Source organism: Zonotrichia leucophrys, chromosome 8 (genome assembly GCF_028769735.1).
Source record: "Zonotrichia leucophrys gambelii isolate GWCS_2022_RI chromosome 8, RI_Zleu_2.0, whole genome shotgun sequence".
Taxonomy (NCBI): domain Eukaryota; kingdom Metazoa; phylum Chordata; class Aves; order Passeriformes; family Passerellidae; genus Zonotrichia; species Zonotrichia leucophrys.
In genome coordinates, this window is record NC_088178.1 from 14,171,771 (window position 1) to 14,193,338 (window position 21,568).

Consider the following 21,568-nt stretch of genomic DNA (forward strand, 5'->3'; position numbering starts at 1 on the left):
AATGCATAGTTATGATGTGAATTTAATCAATGGGAATTTTTGTATGGATTTTTGTTTGATTAAAAATATCAAAAGAAACAACCTCACGCTTTATGGCCCTGTCCCACAACACTGTGCATCTTAAAGATACTGCTTGCAGTAAAGCAAGCAGGTTTTGCCAGTGTCTATGATCAAATCAGTGTCCCAAAACATCTTACAAACAGGTAAATTTTAATAATATGTTGTGTCTGCATCGCTGCATTGGTACAAAAAAAGATAAAATAGTCCCACACAAAAATTGCTAATAAGATAGTACCATTGTGCTTTTAGTTAGAAGTGAGATATTAAACAAACATATAATCTAAAAACCTTGGAAAAATATGACAGCTGAAATTAATCCCTACAACTTAAAAAAATAAATTTTATTCTGAAGTATAAAAGATAAATTAATATTATATTCAATTAAGGCAATAATCTCAATAACAGCTGGAAAAATAAAAAGGTTGTCATCTGCTTCAGTACAAATAATTATATGCCTTATTTAGAAATACAACTTTAAAATGTCCTCTTGGAATGCACAGTGACAATGCCAGCAACAGCATCCCTGGCTGCTGCTCGTCCCCTGGGCAACTCATTCCTTCACAGTTCTTGCACCTGAAACAAAATATGTGATTACCATAGCTAAATCCATTTGTACCAACATGTTACTTTTCATTATTAAACTTTAGCTTACAAATTAAAGAAAACTAAGAGCAGGTCTCAAGTCCATGGCTGCCATCTCAAATTCTGATTTATGTTATTGATGCATTTTTGTTCACTGTTCTTGTAACTGAAGTGCATTTGCTTTCTCCAAGAGCACAACTTACAAATTTTCCAATACCATATTAAGTTCCAGCAGATAAGAAGGAAAATGCTATGTAGAATATTTTTGATAAGAAATCTTCCTATGCAAATCCCTGTAAGAATTTTGTACAGTTTTAATGAACATTGTCTTTTGAAATAACTCCTCTGCATGGGGCTTAAGGTTTCATGTTGGATTGCAATGTTGTTCTTAAGCTGCTAACAGTTCAGGAAGTGTCTGCAGAAACCCCATCAACAGCATCAAGGTATTAAGAGGGAAAAACCCTATGATGTCCACTAACACTGAGCAAGAAAAACAGCAAAACAAATGCAAGCTGTGTACAGAAGTAAATGCAGCCAAACACAGCATGTTTGAGGTTAGGGGGTTTTTGTTAGTTTCTAGAGCTTCACTACCCCTACCCCTCCTTTTAAAAACAAGTGAATATGCTGGAACTAATTATTCATTTATAGAAAAAAATAGAGTTTGAGGTGTCTTTGGGATATATACACAGCAGCCATGTTTACATTAGTTAGTGCTGGAGCATAAAAAGAGACTATCAGCCACTACTATTTCACATCATATTATACCAAGGTTCTTGTTAATTATAAATTTTAAAAGAGGTTATGTTGGTCCTCTGCTTATCTATCTATGTTTAGCCAGGCATTTATTCTTCATGAGGAATGCTACAATACTGTACAGAAACACTTGTAAGCAGCATATAAGCAGCTTACAGCTAACAAATGAAAGATTACAGTAATTCTTAATTTTTTAATGCTATGCAGTTTTTCAAAAATGTTGTAAAAATCATTTTTTAGAAAAGTCAATCATTGTAAGCACTGAGTTTTTCTTATATCATTTTAATACAATTTTACTTCTCATTTCAGAAGGAACTATGGTCACAAAAAATTAGCTTGCTGTAAATCCAATCTGCCTTTTTTTTTAATAAAGAAAATTACTTCAATTTCCCAGAAAAAATGAAAAAAGCCATTCTTAGTGTTCAGCAAGATATTTTTGGTTCCTTTATTTGGAATATTTACAGCTTCTAAGGGTAGCCAAGTGCTGTATTGTTACAAAATTTTCACTGCAGATTGAAGCACAGTAAGAACAAAGAATAATTCAATTGAAAACTCTGTGACCTGGTTATTTTATGAGTCCCAAAGGGACAGAGTGGACCAGAACACAAATCAACCCTCCCAGCAATTCCTTCCCTGAACTAATATATTTTCTGTAATAAGCAAGGAAGGCAATGTATTAAGAAGAAAAAGAATGAGACAGACTGTACCCCTGGGCAAGACATACACACTGCCTCTCCACCCCTTTTCCCTAAATAGATTAGGCAATTTATTTTTTAGAACTAGGACAGAAAATTTCTGTGCAAGTCTGGTCAATCAGTGTGCAATGTGCTACTAATGGAGAAAGTGTTTTCTTACATTATGTTAATATACCTAATTTTTAAACAAAGAAGGAACCATATAATATTGTAAATGAAGCCAGAAGCCCTCTGCAACATATTTCATGTTTACACAGAATGCTTCCAAAATCCAGTGGTTTTTTATCTACTTCACTACAATGAAAATAAAATTTCATTTTCTTGTCCCAAGTGTTGGAACACGACCAGAGCAGGTCTGTTTTCAAAGTCTGTCTTATATCATTCTTAGGCCTCTTCCTACCTGGTATTCCTTGGCAAAAACAAGACAATTTGTCTGGAATGAAAGAATCTAGTCAGCAATTGTACAGGGGCTAGCTAGGAAATTCTTTCTTTCAGAATCATCCTTTAGGAAAAGTTAGAAATTGTTCATGGTATGAGTGAAAGGCAGCAGCAGTCACTGTCCTGTTCTTGGGCATCATCAATAGCCTAACAGAATTCAAGATGGAAGAGCTGACACTGCTTTAATTTGCAGTGAAACCAATATATAAACTTCATATTCAGCTGGGACACAGCCAAGCCCTCATGATCTGGAATACCAAAGGCCTTTGGTGTTCACACAGAAATGAGGCCTCTCTGATCCCTCACCCTGGGGAAAACAAACACATAAATGCAGCATAGCCAGAGTAACAGGGGCCGTCCTGGCTTTGGTGTTTAGCTCTAGCCTGGAATCATCCTTGACTGAACTTACTTCTGCAAAAGCCTGTTTATCTCAGGTCCCATTTGTGCTTGTAAAGACTGATTCATGCACCAAAGCCCAGATTTGTGTAATTCACAAAGTCAGCTGTCTTCTCAAGTCCCTCCACACACTCCCATTCCCTAGGCCAAAACATTCTCACTCTCCTTCCTACAGCATGCTGCAGCTCAGGGGCCTTTGATGCAATCATTTCCACAAGATAGGTACCTAAGTCATAAGAAGCTCTCATCACACAGCATATTGCTTTGTTTCATTTCAAGGAAGACCATATCATCCATAGCCAGAAAATCAGGTGCCTAAAGACAATCAGGAACCAAATTTCTCCACAGAAAGCAGACAATTAAGAGTTTGCCATAAAATCTGTAATTTTAAAATAATTAAACTTAGGGGATAAGAATACAATGATTCTGGGAGAAGTAATGACACATTAAAGAGACACCATATCATTTCTTCCAGGCACTACAGTAATGGCATTAAAAATTGATCATTTGTTGTCTATCCAAGGTATGTTTTACCTTTCCAAGAGCTTCTAGGCTATGTTGTTTTCTTTCATTCTTTTTTTCTTCAGCTGATTTATTTCCTGATCTCTCTGGAGCAATTCAAACTCTTTTTCACGAAGCTCATCTTTGGAATGCTGGAGTTTTTTCTCTAAGCTCTCAATCTGAACAGAAAATGCAATTAAATCAGAACCAATATTTTAACAAAGTCAGAACAATTGTATTTAAGAAAAAACCAAACCCACAAAACAAACAAAACTCCCAAATATTGTCAGTATTGATCCTGACTTTGGATTCCTCTGTCAATTTTTTTATTTTGTCTACATTTTCCTTTACTAAAAGAGCAGTTTGGGAGCTGTATCATAGCAAGTGAAAAATCATTTTTCATTTTTGCACTGTTATAGCCTGACAAAATTTATAGTTTTAATTGACAAACATGTATTTTTACTGGTACATTCCTTCCCTCTCCCTACAATAAAAAAGAGGTTTTATCTTCTAGATTAAATCTGGCCAGCTATTGTGCCCCAGGACCAGACTCTCTCATAGAATTAGCTGCCCTTTGTTAGGGAAACTGTGTTTTTGATTAAGAAGCATTACCTGTTTATTGCATTCCTTAATTTCCAACTCAGATTTCTCTAAATTACACTGTAATTGAATTATTTGTTGCTCCATTTCTCCCTTATGCTCACGAACTGTCATATCCAATTGTGCAATCTAGAGGTAAAAAAGGAAGAAAGGGAAATATTTTATTTTGAACTAATATGCAGATTTTAAGAAGCCATATTACAAACTATGAGAGCAAAGTGAATGAAATTAATCCTTTGTAGCCTCAAGAGTATTCTCTTGAGTAGCCAATATAAAGCTACACCATAGCTATATCATTTACATAGTGGCTAAACAAAAAGAAAGGGAAAATTGGGAAAAAGTCCATAACTGAGTATGTCAGATCCTCACATACACATAATGCAAGTTATCCTTTTCAATGAAATATGTGTAATTTATTATACTAATCCACCTTGTTAGGAAGTGCCAAATTTTGCCAAACCAAAAAAATTCAGTTCATCAAATGCTTTGATGACTTCCTGGGGCAGTTCACAGGGCACTGTGGCAAAAATACAAGGCAAGATCTGTCCTCCTGACAGTGTCAGTTCTTTGAGCAGACTTATTCAAATCCCACTCCTTCTCTCTGAACCTCAAATATTCCTGAAAACAAAGGCTGGTCACTCCTTCAGGAAGAGGTTTATTATAAAGTGACAGAAGCAGAATTTTCCCATGATGGGCATCAAATCCTGAAGCCAGACCAAAAGTCTGAAAATATTTCAAGTGAGCTACAGAAATTTATTCACAACAAAGACACCATTTCATATTTAGTGGCTGCTTTAATGTGGATCAGAGAAGCTGCAGTGCAAACAAGGAAAGGAATCTATCATCTCCAAGCACCCTTCAGCACAGACCTCTCCTTCCCCCTAGCAATGACCAAGATGAGAACAGCTGCCCCATGACTTTATCACTAATGAAGAGTCTTGGGACAGGATATGGCATAAGGTTTCTGATTTTCCTGGTACATAAGCCTTCAACAACATACAGCTGGTTTGAGGTTGGCACTGTGCCTGTAGGAACCAGCAGAGTTTGAGAAAATACATCAAAGCAACCAAACCTAGCAGGCCTAACCTAACCTTTCATGAGTTATCTGCTATATAACAGGAATAATTGTCAGTAACATGCTTAAAAATTATCTCACCTGAGCTACTCTTTGTTTCAGTTCCCAATTCCTTTCTTTCAGTGCTTGGTCCATGTCAAGGAGTTCCTGCTTTTTGTCTTCAATTTCATCCTTGCAATACCTGAAATTCTCATACATTTAACTGCTTAATGCACATTCAGTTGCTTAGCTTCAAATATCCAGCTTGAAAATCATGAGATCTATTACTTACTTACAGCATATTACCCTAAAGGTGAATTGATTGCAAGGAAACAAACCCAAATAGAATCATTCTGTTAATTATATTCCAGGTGGGGAATTCTAAGTAACTTCATTATTCAATTTATTTAATTGACCAAATCAGGATTCTTTAAAAAATAAAGTGTCATTAATTTGTGGTCAGAAAGCAGACTGGACAATTAGACTATTCTTATGATTAATTCACAGCTTTAAGATTACTAAAATAATTTCATCAGATTTTAAAACAGAATTCCCTAAAAATAATTCAGCACCACTTTTAGAAATTAAAAATGAGCCAAGGATCTCAAGTATCAAGCTATCTGATGGCCCCAAACCACCTAAAAATTATAGAGAGCTGCTAAAAACATTAAAAATCCCATCCAAACTACTTGCTATTCTTAAGGAATGATCAACATAACTAAGTTTTCATGACAGAAAAGATAGCAGCTCACCTGAGCTCAGTTGTTAGATCCATGATAGCAATGTTCTTCTCCTCCAGAGAGGACTGTGCATTCTGCAATGCATTCTGCACCTCCTGGAGCTGTGTCAAAGTGATCTTTAATTCTCCACAGGCATTCTGTAATGAAGATTCCAGTTCTGCTATTTTCTGTAAGGCTGTCCTGTGGCAAGTCTCACTTTGAAGCAGCTTATCTTCAAAATCATTCACTATTTTACACACACACCACAAAAGAGAATGTTTAATCATCAGTACATCAGGGTCTTCATGCAACATCACTACCTAGGAGCACTTGTGGTCATAATAAATTTCCAGTATCACTAATTTTTAGGACAACCTAGAAAAACAGTGACTACTTATACAAAAAGATGTTTATGGTACCTAAGTATTTGCTAGCTTTATTCAGTTTATAATCAACAATTGACCTGAAACATAAGGATGTATGTAAAAACACGTGGCCAAGAAGGCAGTACAGACACAGTACAGTAACTGACCATGCAGTGCCAGGAATAGTGCAAGCAGAATTGCTGCTGCTTCTCTGGCTTAAAACAATGGTCCAATTAAACTAAATGGAAGATGATGGATTGGAATGTTTGTTATTTCCATAGACTTGTGGGGTTTTCTGCTTGTTTCAAAGAGCTGCATTTTTTGAATAGCAAATGCCTTTTTTATTAAAGCTATTACATTAAGAATCTGCATTATCAATTTACAGGGAAACCACTTAGTATTTCACCTGGGGTGAAGGTATATACCACAAAAATGAGAATTTGCAAAAGTATGTGAAAAATGTTTGTGATATTTTTGGGTTGTGGGGGTGTTGTTCATTTGAGTTTGGTTTTGTTTGGGTTTAAAACGATAATAATTTTTTGACCTTCATGTACTTGATTATGAAAGGGGGGGGAGGAAAAATGTCCAATACATAGAGAGGGACAGTTTAACAAAAGGAACCCTGAGAAACAAAATAGCCAAATTACCCTCATTTGCCTTTCTGTTGAGCTCTGATCTTGCTTCTTCCAGAGTGATTTCCAGCTGATTTATCTGCAGCGCTTTGTTTGCACCATCTCGTTTTAATTGCACTACTTCTTTTTCCATGCCAGTGAGTTCATTCTTGCACTGATCCATCTCCAATTTCATCTGTCTAAGAGAAGCAACCAGAACAAAATGAACCAAGGAATAACAAGAGCAACATGATCTAAGGCAAGTGTTTGTGAATAAAATGGAAATACAAGTCATGTTAAGTAGGCTTTTCTTGTAATCAAAGCTATATTCTTTAAGACTAGCAAGCTCCTGCAGAATGTACTCTCTACAGTTACAAGCAAGCTGATATGGTTATGATTTGAACTGCTATCTTAAGGCTAAGTAGGTTGCCAGGACATGCATTAATTCCATTGGAAAACTGTTCCAGAAAGTCATGCCTCTGCCAGTCAGAAGTTTCCCTTCTGATTTCCAGTCTGTGCTGCCAGAGACTGAAGGGTAAGCCCAGAGCTGAAGAGCATTTCACACAGCAAGGGTTCTCATCCACATGCCCACGTGCAGAATACTCCTCTCATTTATCCTAAACCTACCTGATTGTACAATCCAGTTCAGCCACCTTCTGCCTGTTTAAATCTCCTTCCTGAGCAGCCAGGTGCAGTTTCTCCTCCACCTTCCTCAGCTCATCTTCTGCACATGCTTTCTGCTTCTGGAGCTCTTTTTCCAAAGTGGATACCTATTGGAAATGGCATTTAAAGAGTAGTTTCAAACTGAATACCAAAGAAATACAGAGTCTTGTCTTCAACTCACATAGGGAGAGTTTTTACACAACAGATTTCTTTATAGTCTGTATGTAATTTAAAACTAAAGCTCGGCCATTTGAAAGAAAAATAATTTCTAGTAAACGTAACAAGATGCAACTTTCTGAATTTAAATGCACTTCTACTTAACTGCAGTTTAGGGCTCGATTTTCCAAGTACCTACCACTCTAATGCTAACTAGAATGTTTGATAGCTCAGAACCTGGATTAAGATAAAACAAGCCACTAATCTCTTTATTTTACATATATCAAATAATAATTATCAACTCAGTTTTCAAAGAAATATTCAGATTTTATAGGTATTATGAAAACATATACAAGGCAATTAATTTTCTCCATATATGTATACAATTCTCACCATACTGTACCTGTTTTTCAAGTTTAATTTGATTATCTTCCAACTCCCCATTTCTAATAGTTTCTTGCTGTAACATTTGCTGCTGATGATGCAAAGTTTGTTGCAGGAGAATATTTTGTTCACTCATGTCCTGAATAGTCTGACCTTTAATTTTTATTTCTTTCTGCAAATAATGAAGCTGAAAAGACATTTATTTTCCCTTACAATAAACCATTTTTATTTGCAATTGCTTCAGCTATTCTCACTTAATGAACACAGAATCGCACTTGTGATGCAACAAAACTTTTGTGTCTGAATTTAGTTGCATTACAGTTTCAACAGTACATAACAGACCTCATAATTCATCATTGTATTGTTTTACACACTGAGGAAAGTAGCAACTTCTCAGTCAGTCCCAGGTTTTGATTCTTGCTTTCTAGATATAACTTGTCAATATTTTAAAAACATACACAGCAGATTTTCAGTTAGAACTACTTTTCTTTCTGCCAGTCTTCTTTATTTCTCAGAAAGTCCTTGTTTTCCCCTTGAGATTTTGTTCTCAGTCCTCCCCCTTATTTCTTTTTGCCTGCATGACAATAGTCATTCCAATTAAAAAAAAAATCTGAGTGCCTAACTTATTTTATATTGTCTAATCTGGTTTCTCAGTGGTGAATGCCAGAGGGAACTCTTCTGGAGGAAAAAAAAAGGGAGTGTTCTTGGGAAAAAAAAATAAAGCCTCACTTGCCACACTTGATGTTTCACACAGGATCCAGCCCCCTCACATGCAGTAGAGCAGAGCAGGGTTTGGGGCTCAGGAAGCAGCAGTAAATATCCCAGGTTTGTGTGTGCCAGACCCCCCAGCTTCCACCAAGCTAATCCTGTCCAGGCTCCTGCAGCCTCCTCTTGACTGAAGCCTCTCTCAGCAGGGAGGCCAGCACTGACATGATCAGCCTGATGTATAATTACTTCACCCACTAATAAAAATTCCTTCTAATATTTAAAGTTAACTCTTTCTTGCTTTCAAGCAGTAGTGGAAAGTATGATAAAACTCAGGGTTCTAGAAGTAAACATTTTTTTACGCCCAGGACTTCTTCCCCATTATGACAGCTGAAAAACAGATCCATTTTGTGCTCTTAAATTTATATTACAAGAGTGCTCTCTCCATTTTTTTCCATGGTAATGTTTTGTTTCACATTATTCTGATTTTGCCATCTCTTTCAACAATTCATTTTATTTTAGTGCTTCTTTTCCCTTAAATTACCCCATGGTTTTGAGTTATGATTTGATTTTCCCCTTTACCCTCCCAAAATGTATCATTTTTTCCCAGCTTACTTCCCATCCACAGGTCCTGTTGCAAATTTTGGCTGTCATTTCACAAACTTTTAGATTAAATCAATCATAACAAGAGTTCTCTGCAATACAGAAGAGTTTTTAAACAAACTGTTACCTCTTCAGACCTTTCTTTCAGCTGATTTTCAAACATCTCCTTATTTTCTTGTGACTGACTCAAATACAGTGCAACTTCTTCCTTACATACATTTACAGCTGACTCAAGTTGTTGTACCTAGGTGAATGCAATAGATTATTTAAAATTGCATGGCATGGTTTATATTAACTGGTCTAAAAATTGTATTAAAAGACAGCTTTGTGTAAAACATCAGAAAAGTTACATTTTTATCATATGAGCATTAAAACAGTCATGGAAGATTATAGTAAGCTTTAAAACTAGAAAAGTCTTTGTAACTACAGTAATTGCATTAAGCAATTATGCATTGCATAATCTCTTACTGTAGGTTTCATCATACTTTTAATTAAAATAAGAAGACCAAAAAAATGAAACAACAGACCAAAAAAATACTTCAGACAAATAACTTCTGGAATGTTTACTTTAGAGAAATTTATATAAAACAGTTTTTCTATAAAAGATAAAAGGAAACACACTGTTACTGCAAACTTTAAAACTATTATTTGAACAGTACAGAAAGTTTACTAACTTTGATTTTTTCTTCTCTTAACTGACTTTCCAGCATCTTCAAACCTTGATCTTTCTTGACATTTTGCTTTTCCATTTCCTGTTTTTACAGACATTTTTATTCAAGAGAACCATCTATAGATATTACATAACATTCATCTAATGCTATAAAGTTATAAATAATTTAATAAAAACTCATAATCAGGAAAAAACACAGATCAGTGTACCTAAAACACAATTGCTTGTATCATGTATTTGTGTGCATGATACTCTGAAGTGAATTTGGTTGCTGAGAGATGTCCCTTCATATTCTGCAGTAGCAGGCATTATTAAAAGGAATAAAATATTATCATAGTAGAACATTATTGGTTTTCCACCTAGTGCAGGATTGATGCAAACATTCTTTATCCAGATCTCTTTCATATGAGAGAGAAGCCCAAGGGTCAATCCAGAGGCATAAAGAGAATGCTAAGACAGAAAATACTGAAAGGTCATTAAAATTTGACCAATATATAGTAATAGTAGTAATTGGTGACTACACTAGATTCAGTCAATTACTCAAACAAGAATTAAGAAGCATAAACATAAACATCTTTCATTTTCCCCAATTTTTCCATGTATTTCTGGATATGCTTTCCATTATTTTTGGTCACTTGCTTGATTTGCATGTTAAGGAAGTGAAGAGCCAGCCTTACCTCTCTGTTTCCTATCAGCAGCCCATCCAATGATTCAATGTGATGCTGTTTATGTACAACCTCTTGCTGTAAAATGGATATTATTTTCTCTTGTTCAGTGACTTGTTGATGTTTCTTCTCCAGCTGTGTTCGAAGCTGTCCATAAGTAAACAGTAATTTATTCTTTTAATAAAAATGTATTCATCTAAATATGATTCATATTTATTCACCCATCATTTTTATAATGAAAATTAAATATGTTACTGCCATCAGCAGCATTCCATATTATCCAGAAATCTCAAGCACTTAATATCTTAATTCCAGAGGAGAATGAGAGCAGACAGAGTGCAATTGTCACCAGCCAACACAGTAAGACATACATCCATTCTTTACTAAAAGATGAGAAGCTTCTGAAACAGCTAGAAATAGTCACAGTTATATTTTTAATCACATGGAGAAACATTTCTTCTCTAGAGACTGAAAAACCCCTGAATGCAGATGCTCCTAAGGCTCAGTCTGGCAGAGGTTCAGGCAACAAGAACACTTTTAGAAGCTGTCATGCTTCAAATCCAGTAGGCACTGAAGCTATACTTTTTTTCTGTGTGTTTGGAGCAAAAAACAACAGTACTCTTCCTGAGTCCTTATTTCTCTTCAGTTGAGCAGGATATGAATATTGCAGTGGGAAAGTTGCATAGCTAGCTAGCTAGAGATGTACTAAAATCAGGGAATGTAGGGAGAAGGAAGAGGTTTTTAACATAACATGTTAATGGATGTGTCTCGAAATTACCAGACAAATCAGTACAGGAAAAAATCACCAAGTATAACACTCATACATAACACCCCACCATAAAGGTCTTACTAGAGCAATCTGTTTCTCCATTTCTTTGTGCTGCTTGAGGTGAAACAACTTTTCATCTTCAAAAGCAGAAGTTATTTTCTCATGTTCTTCACTGATAGTTGTTTCCAGCTCATGAATGCATCTGTTTTTTCCCTGGGAAGTGGCAACAATAAAAGGACTGAATAAAAACATTTAGCTGTGATATTAAGTTATTTGATCATCTGGTTTCTAGATTTCATAAAGGAACAACAAACGAAATTCTGAAGTTACATAGAGCATGAGTCACCTCAAAGGATGTCAGACTTATACCACAGGACAGAATATCAGTAAATGCAGCCACTACAGACACAAGGTGTCTGCCAAGATGGATTATGGCACAGGGAACTCCTGACAAAGACAAAAAGAAATTCTATATTCATATGGATAGATGGAATCTTTAAAATACCCTTTTGAAGACTTTTTAATTTACAAACCTACATGTATGTCACTGAAACAAATGGCAATTCAACAGGGCCAGATCTTCATTGCATGAGTGACCACAAGGAAAACATAACATGTTCATTAATAACTTACCACATTCAAGGGCAGGGAAAAAAAGGATGCTTTATTTCAAACAAGATTCTGTTTTTAAAACCTGTGTTCCTAAAATCTGCACAGATTATTTAGCAGATATGAAAGTCCCCACATTTTGAATACAGGGAATACTACTATATCAAGTTAAACTTTTATGTATTTTTAAATAAATGTGGTTTCTCACTGAGAACATTTTACCATGAGTTCCAGTTCCAACTCAACATTTCTTTCTGCAGCAGTGGAATAAGCAATAGTCTTTTCTTCCAACTGTTTCTCAAGTGCAGAAAGCTGAGAAGATTTCTTTCTTATCTGAAATTAAATATGCACAAAACAGCATGTAGACAACTGTTGCAGTTTTATTCAAATATTTGTATGCACTTTCTTATCACCAATTCCATTTTAGCTACTACTATAGTATTTTTAATAAATTGTTTTGTTGGTTTTGTTGAACTACTATATTTTATTACTTAACTACTTACAGAGAAATATTCAGGACAATTTACCTACAATTTATCCAATTAATTATCAGTGAAATAGCTTTACATATTCATAACATTTGCATTCGTTATTAGGAAATAACTGCAAACCCATTATGCTGAACTCTGTAAACACATCAGCACCAGAATGGAAACATTAGCAATTTAATTTATTCACCCTGAGAAAAGGTGAAGCTTAAATTTTTTCTTTTGTGACTCCCTGGTAATGATGCTCATCTCTGGCAACTACAGTAACATTTAATGAGGAAAAATACAACTGTTCCTTCAACCTGTTTCCTAGGATTACCCATTAATTCAGCCACACCAAAGCAACAAGACTGTGCATATTTTCCACATAGCAAATCAAAGTAGGAGCAGAAAAGCCTATTAACTTCAAAACAGTATTTCTGACAACTAAGAAATCAAGGTTGCTAAGCCTTTCTGCTTGCTGAAAAGTTTAGTTTGAATTTTTCTCAAATTAATCAGATTTTAAAATTATTATGGCAATTGCAGTTTTTCCATAACTATTGTCTTAATTATCTTTAATTACTGACTGAAGAAAAAAGGGCATATTCTTTTCAGTGCTATTTAAAACTTACTTCTCTCTCTAAGCTGTTAGTTTTTGAAGCCTTCTTCAACAGGTCTTCCTGTATGGTTTGAAACTGGCTGGTTCTTTGAGCCATGCTGGTCCTCAAGGCAGAATTCTCATCTTCTGCTTTTATCAGTTTAGTGCGTAGCTCTTCTATCTCTTTCTGGAATTTTTGCCTCACCTTTTCAAATTGTTTACTTATAAGTTCCAACTGATGACATTTTCTCCTCTCTCAAAGTAGAAAAAATAAATTTAAGATTAATTTATAAAAGAACATGCAAACCAATAATGTAACTCAATGTAGAGACTCATGAAAACAAACAAAATAAAGACAGCATCACACAGGTGCCCTGACATAATTCCATGGAGCAGTCCTAACAGTAATGACAGGAGCAATCAGAGAAACACAGCAGGATACAGAGAAAAGAGTCAACAAAAATACAGAGATTTTAGCACAATCTGCCTCAAGAAAAAATACATGGTTCCATTTCAACACAACTCCTAGCTCAGCTATTGCTGAACAAGTAACTTAAGCAGCTAAAGAAAGAAATATATTGTGTCTGGAGAACTTGACAGTTTCCCAGGTGGCAAAATGCTCCCTGTTCAAACAAAGCACACATGCTGTAAAACAACTTGAACCCTTGCAGAACATTTCTGTTCTGTGAATTCATTAGACAGAACTGCACAGCTATTTCAGCAAGCTTACCTCCTGGATTTCTGATCAATTTGACAGGCTCTGTTTCCAGGTCACATAACCTGCTGTTTCCTTGTCCTTCATTACTGTTAGAAAGATGCTCAGCTCCAGTACAGATAGTCAAGTTTGCATCAGGCTTTTGAATTTCTGTTTCTTTCATTGCCAGTTTAATGCTATTATAAAGAAGGAGACAGATATTGAACATTCTGTCTGAATGTTAATTCTCATAGCACCTTATCATCTGCCTAATTTTGCTGTAGCTCAGTAACCAGAAAGTTATACCTTAGGTCTGCAACCAGAGGTTTACTTGATTCACCACAAAATTCAGGGGAAGCTTCTTTGGCTGAGGAACTCAGGAGCTGGTGTTTGAAATGGTGCCATTTAAAATAAAAGTTAACAGAAAACAAAGATCAATGAAAAATCAGCCTTTTATTGCTTTACAGCATCCTTAATTCATGTGTTATATTGGCATATGAATTTTAAGACACATACCAGGATATTAAAAGTTTGGATAATTCAATCCTTAAAATGATTCAAAACATAATACACTGTTAAGGCTGTAGCAGTTACTCTACCTCTTCAGGTGTACTTAAAGACAACTGAGAAATAATGGTTTCCAGGATGCTGAGCTCTTCCCTTGAATCCTCTATTTCTTGATGACATAATTTCAAGTGGTTCTGTTGCTCTGCAGTAAGTGCTCTCAACTCTTCATTTGCACTTTTCAGAGCATTTTTCTCTTTAAGTACTATTTCTTTTTCAGAAAGTTCACTCTCCAGCTTGATGATCTTCTGATCAGACTGACTCAGCATTGATGTCATTTCAGTGTTCTTTGCCTCTAGAGCTTTAATTTCTTCTTTTGTGTTGTGATTCTCTTCCTTTAATTGTCTAAAAAGACATTTAAAAGGTATTTTCATGACTAGAGGCAGAGACTTACTGAGGAGACTCAAGCTAATGTGAAGGTGTTCCTACACTGCCCACTCTTGCCAAAATGGCCTAAAGAACAACAATTAAGACAGGAATGTGAGTGTGGACAAAGCATGTAAATTGAATAATCCCAAAATATCTGTGCAGGTGCTTGTCCAAACCTAACAATTCTAAAGACAATCAGCTGATGGCTGTCTTCCCTCATTAAAGCAATGAGGGAATCACCAAAGAACTTCTGAAGAGTTGGGACAGAGAGCAGCCCAGAGCAGCATCACAACCTCACTGAGGCCTGAGAGCACCCATGGCAGCAGCAGCCAGTGAGCAACAGAGCCCCAGAAGGCCTGGGGGGCTTTTCCTGGGAATGGGGGCAGCATGTGGCATTAAAGGGTTTCAAAATTACTTACAGAAAGTGAGCAGAAATGTATTGAACTGTATGAATTGAGCAGAACATTCACAGTGACAGCTGCAACATACAAGTTCTTGTAAAAACACTGTGCAGAGAATTTTTAAAAGCCTTTGTGTTACCTTAGTTGCTCTTCTAGGATGTCTAGATCCCTCCTGTAGCTGATACACTTATCATTCAACTTCTCTCTTTCTTTTTCACAATTAATTAAACGTTCTCCCAAGACTACTTCTTCAGCTTTAGCCTGAAAAAGCAATTATTTTTCATTACTGTACAGCAGTAAACCAAGCTTTCGTGTCAAGGGGCTATTTTAAAAATAACATAATGCTCTTTCTGGTAAGTCAGTAGATAATCCTATTGCTCACTATTGTGAAGAGAAGGCAAGAGGCAAAGAAATTTTCTTTTTCTGTCATTTAGGAAAAAAATTAACTTAATATTTTAGGGCATATTTGTGTTTGGCAGCCTTGTTCCACAAGGAAAGAAGTCAAACAAAACAAAAACCTCTGTAAGAGTTAACTTAGGGAGATTACTCCATTTTCATCATAGATCTTCTTCAGCACATGTCTCATTGAGCAGCTTATACATATAGAGGAAAAAGAGCTTTTAAAGAATCTTGTATTTTTAAAATATAAACTTCCCAGCTGGCAAGCAGGAGACATAAGAAACAGCAGCACTATTGGGATACTGCAAAGATGCAGACTGTGTAAAGACAGTGTAAAATTATATAGCTGAATTTATCACTACAAACACTTGCTTACCCTGTCCCACTTCTTTAGGGCTTTGCCACCAACAAGTGGAAACAACTGACTCACAGATGGCCCTGTTGCTATTGGCTGCCTGGCCTATTGGAAGAAACATCTTCACACCACGGCAAATACAAGTGAAGAAAAAACTCTCACCTTTTCTAATTTTTCTGTTATTTCTGCTTTATACCTTGTAAAAGCCCTTGTCAGCTCCTCCACATTCAACAAAGCTTCATTTCTTTCCTGTTGTGCTCTGTCAAGCAAAAGATGCAAACCAATTTTAAAACCCACATCCTCCAGCCATTAATGTAATTATCTTCTCCAGTTACTAAAAACAACTACTGCAGTAATTGCTCCAGGTTCTTCCTTTCTTCTCCCAACTTTCCAAGCCCCAGATATCACATGAGATTCTGCTCCAAGAAAGAACCCAGAGCCCCCCTGGTCCCCTCTGTCACTCCCCAGCACTGGCCCTTCCCCTGTCATGGCTCATTAGGGAAGGAGCTGCAGAGTGAGCTCAGCACAGCTCAGCTGTGCAGCCTGTCCAGGACAGCCAACAGGGGCACACAGCAATTCCTGCTGCTCCAAAACATTTCTCTCTTCCACTCAGGGGCTGGGGATGGGGCAGTGCCTCCTCTGAGAACAGCCAACCCTCAGACTGGGGTCTCTCAGGCTGGGGACCAGTGCCCATCTGGAGATGGCAAAAGTATCCAGAGAAGGGGATAAGAGAATTTCAGAACAATAAAATAGCATTAGCCTAAAGCACTTCAGGTTGCCTGTAAGTAAGTTGTTGCAATTAATGATTAAAAGTAAACCATAATTATTGTTGATACTAACCATAACATTGTACTTAACACCTGGCAGAAGCTGAGCTTTTCTGAAGTACAAAAATATTTACATTTACAACTAGTAACTAAGTACAGCTAGTTCCAGCCCCACATGCTCTGAAGGAGCAGCAATCATAAAGCAAAACATTTCTTCAACCAGCAGTGCAAGCCCCACAGTATTTCAGTGTTTTTTGCCTTAAGAAGGTTAAAGGTAATTTCATGGGCAGAGGCACAAGTCAAACAAACAGTTTGCATTTAAAAGGTTCAAGAAATGCTTTCCCAAGCTATTAATTCAGGTAATTTTTTGCCCCAGGTAATGCAGTTAAATCAATAGGGAAGATATGGATCTTCTTATTTATTCCACTCACTTCTTTAAAATTACATTTTGGAGCTGATAGGAGTGTTCAAAGCAACTTGCAACAATCAAATTCCCAAACTCCCTCCAGTAGTGACAGAGCCACGAGGCTAAAGGAGGCAATAGGAAAGGGAAAAGGGAACTGAGATGGAATTACAGCACCCTTTCACCAGTATCACACAGACAGGTAAGATTAAGGATAACATAAAAATGTTCTCTTGATTAAGTTGTTCTTTTATCATTTTCCTCACACCAAGGAGTACTGCTTAACACCAGCTGCTGAGCATGCACTCCAGGTTCTTCCAAGACAAGTACAAAAATAATTCAGGAAAAATATATTCTGGACACTGAAGCTTTCCACTGCAGTACCTCCATTCTGAAGGAAAAACCAGCTGATAAACTGGGCACTAATGTGTGCTATCAGCCTGCAGCTACCAGCTGATCTCAAGATTTTAAATGTGTTCACTTAAGTGATCAGTACCTTACCACAGAATTTCCCCTTTTTTAAAAAATAACATCCTTAAAACAGAAAAGTCATTTGATTCCACAAAGCAAACCACTGCCAATGGAAATAAACATTTATGCTCTATTATTCTATGCTCCATTTATTAAAATTAGTTAATTACCTCTTTCCTTGCTTGCTTTGTTCAATTAACTCAATTTTCAGAATTTTATAGCCCTTTTGATATCTTTCCAACATGTGTTCTCTTTCCATTGCTGTTTTCTGATTTTGATCTAGTCTATCTTCTGCATCTCTAGCAAATAAACAAAGCATAATAAAAAAATAAGAACTTTTTGTAAAGAAAATAGATTTCTGTTGTTCTTTAGTGCATAGAATGTTCCAGAAGTGCTAGACAAACATGCTAGAACTCTCAAAGCTAGGTCAGGAGCACCCACAGTCTGCAAACTCCCCAGGAGTGTGTCTGCAGCCTGGAGTGGTATCTAAGACTTATCAATAGGCACCAGGTGTCACAGCTGCCAAGGACCAAGAGCTGACTTTGTGTCATGAGCTCTGATCATAGAAATCATATTTTCTCTGCCAACAGGTGTGACTGGGAAAGAACACTAAAATATAAATTTAACATAAGTATTTTTGCTTCTTTTTGTGAAGCCAGACTACTGAAATATTAATTGAATATTCCATAACATGAGGTTGTAAGGCAAGTTGACAACCAGGGATGTCTTCCTGACACCTCTGAACAGCAATTACATCAGTTTTATTTGGCCATTTGCCTTCATTAATGTACTCATGAAGAAAGAATCCTTCAAGTTACAAAGAGCACATGTTCAGAAAGATGTATGCTTGTTACAAGAGAATCTGTGTGGCCATGGAGCAAACAATCACCCTAACCAGCACACCCCTATCCAGCACACATTACAAACTGGCTTCTTTCACCAGTCTTTATTATTTTTTCCTCAGTTTCTTGAAGTTCATTCAGCACAAACTAAACCACGTCCCTCCTCCTAGAAATGGCTCCGAAATGAAAGTTTCAGACCCCAGGTCACATGACCCACACAGAAATTATGTCATCCCTAAAAAGAGACTGGAGTAGCAGGAAGACAACAATAAAATATTGATTCGAAAGTACACATTACTTCAGAATTTTATCTTGAGCTGAAATTTCTGCTTCCAAATTTACAATCTGTTCTTTCAACTTCGGAATGCTGATTAAATGTGTAGCTAAAGCACCCTCAAGATATGAAATCTGAAACAGAAACATATTTGGGTTTTCATTAATATTTGCATATATACAGGTGAGAAACAGAACAATCTGCTTGCTAAATGACAGTGCTCTTAACCCTACTGTAAACTCTGTTTGTTCATTTACACCACCTTAACTCCAATTTTCTGCCCATTTAACATTCTTTCCAGTTCCAGTGATATTCGGTTAAGCAAAATGATTTCTTTAGAAGTTGATCTTGTGTCTTGCTTTTCCCCACAAGTTTATATCCAACTACTTCTTCTTTCAGTGCCAGGCAGTCAAACATTTTGTTTATCTATTTATTTGTACTGTTTTGGAGATAACATTTCTCAAACAAAATCCACTAAGCATAGCTATGTTTTATTAATATTATATATAAACCAAATAAAACAACATAGTTGTCCTAAAACAAACCTGTACAGACAAATGTAAACTAAATCAGTAATGATTTATTAGATACAATACTCCTTTCTAACTCATCTTCACTTTTTTCAAAATAGCAATATTAATCCAAGCTGAGAGATGAGCTATTTTAATTTCCTAGACAATTGACTACTGTGCCATTATTATTCCCATTAGTGTCTCAGACACATGAATGTACAATACTAAATGCATTACTGAACTATTTTCTGTCATAGTGAGTTTTTCATTCTGTGGCTTACTGTCTTTAGACTAAACTTTGGAACACAAGTAGATAGAATTCATAATTAATATAGTTGTTTTGCCCATGGAGAAATAGATTCCAAACTATTCTGTCCAAGATTAATATTGATTATTAAATATATACTAAATATTAAAACTTACACAGATTAAACTAAGACAAAACCCAGCACATTCTGCTTGGAATTCTAAACTCAAAAATCACGGTCACTGGGTGTCTTGGGGCACACTAAAGATACATACTTTTGTTTTTGACTGCATCAATTCAAAGTTCATTGTTTCCACTCTGTTCTTCAGGTAGTGATTCTGAGAAGTCAAAGATGCATTTTGCTCATGAAGGGCATCGAACTTCTCCTGAAGTTGTTCATTTTCTTCCACAGTTTTATCCAAAGTTGTGGATACAGAGTAAGACTAGACATAAAAACATGTTTGATTATATATATATATATGTATACACTCTTATCTAAAAAAACATCATAGAATCAAAACCAGTGTGAGTTGAAAGGGAACTTTAAAGGTCATTTACTCCAACCACCCTGCAATGAGCAAGGACAACCTGAAGCAGATCAGCTTGCTCAGAGCCCTGACCAACCTGACCTTGAATGTCTCCTGGGATGGGGTCCTGTGGCTGTGCTGCACTACCCTCACGAGTAAAACCCCTGCTATATCTCATCCAAATCAGTTGAAAGTCCTTGTTCTATCCCAACAGGACCTGCCAAAACCTTTGTCCCCATCTTTCCTACAAGCCTCAAGCACTGAGAGGCGGAGCAGAAACTTTCCCACAGCAAGGGGAAGTTTCTCAAGGGATACTATGTTTAAGGTGCTCACTTGACATCACTGCCCAATTCTACAGTCTATCTACTCCAAGCCCAGCAGCCAAAAATGCTCCAAAACATAGCAAAGGATAGAAAGCCAAAGTAATAAAAAGGAGTAACAAAGAGAAATATTTACCTTGCATTTTCTTTGAAAATCCTGGCGAGATGTTCTCCCAGAGTTCTTCTTACAGCTGGAAAAGCCTTGACAATCGTAATTGGGCTGTACAAAGTCCTGCAGAAGGACATCTGTAACCTCATCGAAGCAGTGGCTGTAATATTCCCTTGTACTAGTTTTGGAGGGAGAGCAAAAAATCAGTACTGCTTTTTTTCTTTATTAGGTTGCTCATAAAGACCATTCAAACAAAAAGCAGAAAAGGAGATAATCACAGTAATCCATCACACAGAATAGAACAGAGCTATGCTACAAGAGACAGGAGGTTTTCATTCCCAGACGCACTCATACCTGGAAAGCTCTTTCTCTAGAGTTTGAACGTTTTTTTCACACTCATACCTGGAAAGCTCTTTCTCTACAGTTTGAAGGTTTTTTTCAGTTCTCCTCAGCTGATTCTGTAATGACTGCACGTTTGCGAGCAGGTCGTCATCAGCATCACTTTTAGAGCAAGTCCACATGCTACATTCCATTGGTAACATGCATAAGGCTAAAGTAATATTTAATATTAAAACACTGTTAAATAGGCACGAAAACTACTTGCAAAAATAAAAACAAAGGAGAAAAAATAAGCTCAATTTCCAAATGTACACATTTCACACACTCCTCCTTCCTACGTTCACTAAATAAAAGTAACAAATTGTCTTTTTTGTGAGGAGTTCTGTATGCATTCATGAAGTACAAAAAGCCCCACGACTTGCCATACATGAAAACTGGAAAAATCTGCTGTACATTATTTACCAAGAATCCGTCACGCAGCGCATCGCAGAGCTCCGGCAGTCCGGGGCACCTGCCGGGGAGCCCGAGAAGCGAACGGCGCACCCGCGAACGCGCTAAACTCGCCTCACTGCCCGTGACCAGCGCAACGAGAGGTGAAAGCGAACCGGCCCCGGGCGGGCGGGCAGCACCAGAGCCAGGGCGGGGAGCGCCGCAGGGGCTCGGGCTGGCGGAGAGCTGCGGCACGGGGCGCAGGCGGCCGTCCCTGGGCTCCGAGCGGGCCGGTGCCGGTATCGGTACCACAGCAGCGCCCGGCGCCGCTCCGGCCGCGCTCGAACTCCGCGGGGCCCTCACGGCGCAGGCGCGGCCCCGCCGCCGGCGCGCTGGGGGCGGGAGCGGCGCGTGCCGCCGCGGTGCATTGTGGGTGGGCGGGGCGCGGCGCTGCCGGGGCGGCGATTGGTGCGGCGGGGGGAG

The 21,568-nt window shown here is 37.2% G+C and overlaps 1 protein-coding gene across 3 annotated transcripts; it reads right to left on the minus strand.

Annotated features, from left to right (window-relative positions):
- Positions 1 to 498: 498 nt before the first annotated feature.
- CCDC18 (coiled-coil domain containing 18) lies at positions 499 to 21,408 on the minus strand. Of its 3 annotated transcripts, XM_064719755.1 has the most exons (25): positions 21,119 to 21,408; positions 20,720 to 20,867; positions 20,345 to 20,495; positions 19,637 to 19,804; positions 18,627 to 18,736; positions 17,657 to 17,785; positions 16,008 to 16,104; positions 15,231 to 15,352; positions 14,357 to 14,666; positions 14,064 to 14,140; positions 13,794 to 13,954; positions 13,098 to 13,318; positions 12,221 to 12,331; positions 11,471 to 11,602; positions 10,633 to 10,767; positions 9,960 to 10,037; positions 9,413 to 9,529; positions 7,997 to 8,164; positions 7,402 to 7,544; positions 6,811 to 6,974; positions 5,832 to 6,045; positions 5,182 to 5,281; positions 4,038 to 4,154; positions 3,459 to 3,604; positions 499 to 633 (listed from the first exon to the last, which is right to left on the minus strand). In XM_064719755.1, the coding sequence occupies exons 2-24, from the start codon at positions 20,857 to 20,859 to the stop codon at positions 3,473 to 3,475; spliced, it is 3,297 nt and encodes a 1,098-aa protein (XP_064575825.1). In that variant the 5' UTR covers positions 20,860 to 20,867; positions 21,119 to 21,408; the 3' UTR covers positions 499 to 633; positions 3,459 to 3,472. The 3 variants fall into 3 exon arrangements, 2 of the variants coding, with proteins under 2 accessions (XP_064575825.1, XP_064575826.1); XR_010441194.1 differs by lacking the exons at positions 499 to 633; positions 3,459 to 3,604 and having other exon boundaries at positions 4,127 to 4,154; positions 5,832 to 5,956; XM_064719756.1 differs by lacking the exons at positions 18,627 to 18,736; positions 20,345 to 20,495; positions 20,720 to 20,867; positions 21,119 to 21,408 and having other exon boundaries at positions 19,637 to 19,704.
- Positions 21,409 to 21,568: the final 160 nt, after the last annotated feature.